The sequence below is a fragment of the Dendropsophus ebraccatus genome, chromosome 4, assembly GCF_027789765.1.
Source record: "Dendropsophus ebraccatus isolate aDenEbr1 chromosome 4, aDenEbr1.pat, whole genome shotgun sequence".
NCBI classification, from domain to species: Eukaryota; Metazoa; Chordata; class Amphibia; order Anura; family Hylidae; genus Dendropsophus; species Dendropsophus ebraccatus.
The window spans coordinates 48,201,299-48,209,413 of NC_091457.1; the positions used below are offsets into that span (position 1 = coordinate 48,201,299).

The window sequence follows — 8,115 nt, forward strand, 5'->3', positions numbered from 1 at the left end:
TCCGGACCAAGGATTATACTGATAACAGCACAGGAACGGCTCTAAGGAGGAAGGTAAGAAACATTCCTTCCTCCTTGGCGCCCTGTGCGCAATAGGGGGCTATGATCAGGTTAGATGTGGCTAACCTGCTAATAGTTCCCCTTTGAAGAAGAAGTCCAAAAGGAAAAATCCAGGGTCGACAGGGTGGGTGTGGGAATGTAAATAATACGGGAGGGTGTCAAGAGTGTCACACGACTCTGCGGGAAGGGCCTGTTCAGCCAGTCAGTAACTGTAATGGTGTCCTGCCCCAGTTACTGACTGGCTGAGAGGGCATTCTTTAACTGGGTTTTAAAGTTGCAGGAGCTGGTGGTTCATGAGAGGTGATGCAGCACTGCAGGGGCACAAGGAGGGGTAACTATAGATTCTTTAATATTTTCCTGCACCCCCTGCCGTCCCTGGATTTTTCCTTTTGACTTCTCCTTTAAACGCCAGACAAAGTTCAACTTCAGTGCAATATTTTTACTTTATTAATCTTGATAACATTATTTTTGTCAAACAGTACAATATATGCAAATAATTTCTCTATCATCTTATTAGGAATCTGGTATGGGATTTTGGAAGGAATCGGTGTTCTGGCTGTTATCACCAATGCCTTTGTCATTGCCATCACCTCTGATTATATCCCCCGATTCGTATATGCCTTCAAGTATGGACCCTGCCTGGATCAAGGATACAGACACGAGAAGTAATGCTTGCCTTCTCATAAATTATACACGGTATAATGGAGTCCATGTGAAGAGTCTAATCCATAAATGCGTTTGTGTTTCAGATGTCTCCTAGGCTATGTGAATAGCAGTTTATCAGTATTTGATCTAAGTGAACTTGGTGAGGGATATACTGGGTATTGCAGGTATGTCATGCATTTTCATGTAAGTGGCCTGATTCATAACAGCGCAACAGATTATTTTCCAGATTTGTTTTTTTTTTACTTTGCATTGATACAAAATAAGGTGTTCTAACCGTATATATGGTAAGTTTCTATAAGCAAAATACACTGATGAATAATATGCAGAGGCTTTTTAATTGCAAATGGCAAATGGATATACTGTATACAGTAGCCTTATCATTCTTAGTGGCTAAAACTGGCATTTTAAGTATAAATTTATTATTCCTTTTGTGCAAAGCTGTGTTAACATTTAAAACTTCTTGTTGGTTTTATGCCATGCTTACCAATTTTAAAAGGTGCATAAGGCTTAGCAAGAAAAGGACATGCCCTCCTGGGGCACACCACATTTACTATAACTTTTGCCAGAAACACATGTGAATTATGAGTGGCACCTATGCCAGCACCTTACTGGCATAGACTTTATTGTGTGGTGCACAGTCAGTATTGAAACTGGAACATCTCAATAAAAATGGAGCATCTTGCTTTGGCACTCCAACCATTAAGGGGTTTCCCGACAATAAAACTTACTTTCAACTCTTTAATAAGTATATAGTACATAGCACAGTATATTGGCAAAATAAAGTTAGCTTTAGCTTACAATCTTTCTGTTATTTCTGGTCTTTTTATGCTTCCTTCTGTTCCTGATGCAAACTGTCTTTACTGTTGTTTTCATTTACCCAAATTGTCCAGTTTCCATCCTGTAAGGACAACTTTACCTCCTTTCCACTATGTAGGATGCTCTTGTGAATGTAGTGGTAGTTATAGCAAAGACGGTGTAGTGTAGTAAGAGGAAATTTTGGCTTAATTCCCATTTGGAGTGTACAACAAGAACAAGAAGTCAATCACACAATCACAGGATGTACACTAGAAAGGAAGTGGGGCAAGGAAGACACCAGGGCAGACAGTTTTTATCAGAAGCAGAAGGAAAGCATAGAAGACCAATATTATCAAAGGGGTATGCAAAATGCAAAAAGTATGTTTTTAACATACCTAGAATTTCCATGTAAAAGTATTGAATTTTTTTACTTCTTTCTAGATACCGAGATTATCGAGCACCACCTTGGAGCTCAAATCCTTATGAGTTCACTCTGCAATTTTGGCATGTTTTGGCTGCACGTCTAGCTTTTATCATAGTTTTTGAGGTATGTATGTTATTTTTAGTGCGAGTTTATATTTTACATTAAAATGTTCTGAATATTTTATCTTATTAAACTAAGCAATAGCTTTAAAGCGACTCTTTACCCACAATCTGCCCCCCCCCCCCAAACCACTTGTATCCTCAGATAGCTGCTTTTAATCCATGATCTGTCCTGGGGTCCGTTCGGCAGGTGATGCAGTTATTGTCCTAAAAAACAACTTTCTAACTGGCAGCCCCATGTCAAACGGCCGTGGCCTACAATATATGTGCCCTAACTTTGCACCATCCCTCCGTCCCTCCTCCCCACCCTCTTCATCATTACGAACGCCCCTAAAACATTTTTTCCTGTCTGAACATTGCACAGGTGCCTTAACGATCCAGCCCATATGCCATGTCGACACAGGTGGGGAATAGGAGAAAATCTGCCTGGAGCATTCCTAATAATGAGGAGGGTGGGGAGGAGGGACAGAGAGGGTGTGCCAGCCTAATGCATACACAATCTAGGCCACGGCCATTGGGCACAGGGCTGCAAGTAGTTTTTTAGGACAATTACTGCATCACCTGCCAAACAGTCCCCAGGACAGATCTTGGTTTGGGGGGGGGGGGGGGGGTCAGATTGTGGGTACAGAGTCGCTTTAAAGAGTCACTGTCGTATTTATTTTTTTTGCAGAATTTAATAGTCCAGGCGATTTTAGGAAACTTTGTAATTGGGTTTATTAGGCAACTATGCCATTATTTGCATTCAAAAAGACTTTTCCCAGGTCCCCCCTCCCTCCTCTTTTCCATTCACTGCAAATTATCAGGAAATTGTGTCTTGTTGCATCAGACATGCTCCTGTCTGTTCTATAAAGAGGGGAGGGGGGAGAGGGAAGGAGGGAGATTAGTCGGCAGCAGAGAGCAGAAAACAAAGGATTACACAGCAGGGAGCTGCATGAAAGCCGGTATTCAGAGGTCAGAGAGGTCAGGGCTGACGTCAGAGGAGATAGCCCGGTGATGTAGCTGTAAATTAACTCTTTGTTGTCCTGTTTTGGTGCCTCATCTCCCACCACCCCTCCCCTCTCCATAGACAATTATGAAGACAGGGGGGAGAGCTTCAAACTGCTTTTTCATGATAAAAATGCATTTTTTTTTGACTAATAAATCCAATTACAAAGTTTCTTAAAATCACCTGTAATATTGATTTCTGCAAAAGAAAATTAAACGACAGTGAAACCTTAAATTACGCGTTCTCATGTTTGCTTGTAACTAGATGTCAGACATGCCATTATCATGCTAAGGTAAGGGGGTGGAGTTGGGTACAAGATGTAGGTTGACAGACATGACAGTTTAATGCTAGTTTAGGAGCCCTGTCGAAAATACTTCTTTTTTGAGTGTTGAATGCTATCAGTGATATTGCATGGAAAGACAGTTTGGGATAAAACCTTGAGTTAAATATATAAGTTCCACCCACTTAAAATCTCTAGACCTCCGGATAAACTACACATTAGGGGATGTCCATGAATTTTAACATTGATGCCCTTAGGATAGGCAATCAATACCAAATTGGCAGGGGTCCAACATAGTTTATCAATTAAACTAATAAACTAATGTCCATATTTTCCTTTGGCTTGATGTTTTATTTTGCATATTTTATTTTTTATAGCACCTTGTATTTGGGATAAAATCCTTTATTGCTTACCTCATCCCGGATATGCCAAAAGATCTATGTGACCGAATGAGGAGAGAGAAATACCTGGTCCAGGAGATGATGTATGAGGCTGAACTGGAGCACTTACAACGTGAACGGAAAAAGAACGGAAAACACTATAACCATGAATGGCCTTAAGTGACACTACAGGAGAAAAACTTTGCACTTACAAATTAGTCGAGATTAAAAAAAGAAGAAAAAAAAAGGAGGGGGATAATCTTATATTGTCGAATGGTTTCCTTGTGAAACATGCATTGTATAATTTACATATATGTCTATTATAGGACAATGGTCGTATATGTAAATGAATATACGTATTTCAGCCATATATAAACTGGAATATACATGGTGTTGGAGCACTAATACAATGAAAAATATTTTGACTGATACAGAGTTGTGGTTCTTGTAGAGCTGGACATTTTTTTTTTCAGATCTATGAGTGGAATCCATTGCACCGTGTCTCCTGAGTTTTGTATATGCCCACATCTGTATCAGTATGGAAACAATACACCCCCTTGGACTGTACAGTATCTACAACTTATCTTGCAGTGCTCATCCAGTCCATGGCTGCTCTTGACTGCTCTGTACATATTTTTTCACCTGCATATCCACCATTGCTGGTTACCGATGAGCTCCAGCATACATTTAATGGGAGACCAGGTCTTTACTACATCAATTATTAAAAATTTTAAAATTATTTAAAATTTAAAGAAACCATTTTATATATGTATTCACAACACAGTGAACTATAAACAATATCTGAAAGTTCTGCTTAAGACTTGCATGTGAAGTTGGAATTTTTCTCTTCCATTGATTAAACCTACAACGCACTCTTCCAAAGACATAACTTAATGTACAAGCATGACTTGGACAATGCAGAAGGCTTCAAGATTTTGTAGGGTGCTGGACATCCACTTACAGCAGCCTTAGCATCCAGGCAGCTCAATGGCTATCACCTCACCATGACTGGATCTGAACAAATGGGTCTTTAGTATGATGTTTTTGTGATTGGCTGTTGCCTACCTTACATATGACTTGCACATAAAGATCCTATCAGGCAGTTTGGTTTTTAAAGCTTTTAGAATTTCCTTGCACATCTTTTCAAATAGAGCATAAATTTATAAAATATTTATGAAATTTATTGTGCACAAAAATAAAAACTATGCAGTTAGAAAAGCTTGTTCTCAATCGATAATAGAAGGGGAACAGCTAACACCCTACACGACCCTTTAGTGGCCTGAGAATCACTGAATGGTACAGTGTTACTACAAGCTTCCTATGAAAAGACTACGAAAGTGTTTCTTCCAGGACAAAAATAAAATGCAAACATTTTGGAAAAGTTGGGATATCATTCCATGTTTTTCAAAATATTTTTTCTTCTTTGCCATTCTTTTATGATTTTTCATACAAATTTGCACATTTTTACCCAATTATGAAGATATTTACTGTAAATTGGGTTGTCATGTATTATTTTTTCACTTTAAATTTAACACCATATTTTAACGGGTTATTCAAAATTTAAATTATGTGCATATATAGACCCTTTATAATCTGCCACTTTCTCCAGCAAAGGGTTAAAGATTAAAGTAAAAAAAGTGGAAAACAGATCTGGAAAAGTATTTGGAAAAGCATAGGTTGAAAAAGACTGTACATGGTGGCACATGGTATCCCTGTGACTTTGTAATAGTCTCTCATCACTTTTATGCTTCCTTAAAGGAGTATTATGGGAAAATGGAGATCGCGGGGGTGGGGCAGGTTACAACCCCTTAATCTCCCGGCGATCTCCGTATCGGACCCCGCAGGCTTTGTTATGAATAGAGCCCCGGGTCGACAAATGGCTTGTGACTCTATTCATTCCTATGGCCTGAGCAAAGAACAGCGTTTTTCTGCGGCACTCTGCTCTTTCCATTGCTCCATAGGAATGAATAGAGCCACAGGTCACCTGCCGACCTGGGGTTCTATTCATGATTGAGTCTGCGGGTTCTGATATGGAGATAACGGGAGGTTCAGGGGTAAGACCCCCCTGCAATCTCCTACTTTTCCCTTATCTTGCGGAAAGGGGAAAAGTAAATTTTTCTCAAAATACCCCTTTAAGTCATCAGCCCTGGTAACTTGTACCTGCCGCTCAGGCCTTGTTTGCTTTCCCTATACCTGAACAGGGAGAGATCTCTATATCAAGGCTGATTTGTCAGGGAGAAGCTGCTAGGGACCACCTTGATTAATCTTGATAGTTCAGGCAACACAAAAGTGATGACAGCTTCTCTTTAAAGTAATTTTTGCTGTATATATTTGCACAAACAATACTTTGTTTCATGCGATAATCTGAATGTAGTTAGCAGAGGTGTACGTTTTATATAAAAGCATTAACTTATATGCATACCACTTCAGGACAAATAGTTATTTTTATGCTTCAGGATAGCATGCAGCTGTTTTTATATGCAGTATTTTTGATTTGTTCATGTACAGATTCTCAATGCAATGGATTTTGCTGTGCAAACCCTTTAACACTAACCTTAAATATTTATGCAAGTATCATTTTGTAAAACTGTAATATAAAAGTTGATGTTGATTCACAAGAAACCTTTTCATCATGGAATTAGGAGTTTGCATGGTCTTTGTGTGAATGGTTCCTCATTAACAGGCTTTTTGTTGGGATTGGAGAATAACTCATCTACCATAACCCTTAGCAGTCAACATGATCTTACTTGGTTGCAAGGATCTGATTGGTTCCTATTGGGTAAATTACAATCTAAATTATATCTTACCACTGGGTCTAAAACTAGGCTGAAACTCCCTGTTCTGTCTGTGGTGATAAAAGGAGGCTGCTGTAAAATTATCTGTACTGCATTACAGCGACAAAAGACACAAGCCAGTAGATAGATAGCACCAGTATAAGACAATAGCAGCTCCCTATAGAATGATACACCTCGAACAAAAGCATAAAAGAAGATGTCAGTAGAGACTCAGAGTATTCTTTATTTTGGAATTGTGTTTTGTAATGTAACCTGTGATACTGCCCTGTAAAAAAAATGTGGCTAACTAAGATCCATTAGGTTATACATCCTAGAGTTTCATTGCTTTAATGCAATGAAGGGCGGCTGGATGGCAATTAAATAATTATTTACTACAATGGAATGATTACTATTATAATAAAACAATGACAATTAAATGATACAGTAATGCAATGAAAATGCATGTGTGAACACAGCCTCATGCTACCATTTACATCCAACAAAAATGCCAGCAGCCACAATTGGTAACCAGGAAGTGAGTGCTTGGCCAATCACTGACCTCAGGGGTGACCTGCCTTAGGTAGTGGTGAGCAGAAAGGATAAGTAGAAAGAACAGGCACCATCAGAATGGTGGTGGCAGGCAAGTACTGACTTACTAGCCAGACAATCCTCTTAATGGGTTGTATAGGATTATATTAACATGGCAACTTTCTTCTTTTGCTACAGTATATTGCAGGTCAGCTCCATTTTCCTGAGCTGCAATAGCAATTAGATGTGTAATGGATATACCTAAAAAGGATAATAAAGTGATGCTACACCTATATGGCAAAATATAATCGTGGTTTTATTTTTAGTAAATAAAAAAAACACATTTTTTTCACGTTATATCGGAGTGCTGCGATTTTCTGGTGTTTATTAGTGATGAGCGAATACTGAGATATTCGAATATTCAATATTCGTACGAATATCCCACGAATATTCGATCGCATATTCGATCCCATTAAAGTCTATGAGAACAAGTATTCGATTAGTGAAAAGAATCTATTTGACCATTTGGATGGTAAAACTGGAAGCTGGGGGATTTGAACGCTTATCGAATATTTGTCGAATATTCGTGGGATATTCGTACGAATATCGAATATTCGAATATCTCACTATTCGATCGAATACCTATTCGATCGAACAGTATTCGCTCATCACTAGTGTTTATACGTTGGAGCACTATTGGTCATAGGAGTGCTTATCGCTGGCAACTACAAGGTATTTTTCCACAAGTGCTGCATTTTTCTTTGTTTTTTCTATCAATATATTCATAAATATCTAGGATGAATCACAGAGGGATAGCACAACATTGAGTTCTCAGAAAAGATGCTTAACAATTGTTATTATATAGAGATTTCAAAGTGCCATTGTCGTTATAAGTTTCAAAATCTAAATCAACAGTAGATGTGAAATAAATCAAGTTTGCAATATACATTTATTATTTTTTGTTGTTGTTATCATGCTGTAACACAAAGCTGAACTTACCAGAAATCCAGGTCCAGTCTCCTGAAGGCAGATTTTCTGACTTGTGCTGGTTGAAAAAAACAGACTAAACACAAGAATTCCAGCCAGTACAGAGAGTCACAGCTCA

General features: G+C 38.6%; 1 protein-coding gene across 5 annotated transcripts in view; it reads left to right on the top strand.

Moving 5' to 3' along the window:
• Positions 1-7,312, top strand: part of ANO3 (anoctamin 3) — a 368,385-nt gene extending 361,073 nt beyond the window's left edge. For all 5 annotated transcript variants that reach the window (XM_069965762.1, XM_069965764.1, XM_069965763.1 and 2 more), the window contains 4 exons: positions 577-724; positions 809-889; positions 1,962-2,067; positions 3,706-7,312. In XM_069965762.1, coding sequence (XP_069821863.1) covers positions 577-724; positions 809-889; positions 1,962-2,067; positions 3,706-3,888 — 518 coding nt within the window. In that variant the 3' untranslated portion in view covers positions 3,889-7,312. The remainder of the gene's footprint in view (positions 1-576; positions 725-808; positions 890-1,961; positions 2,068-3,705) is intronic.
• The last annotated feature ends 803 nt before the right edge of the window (positions 7,313-8,115 follow it).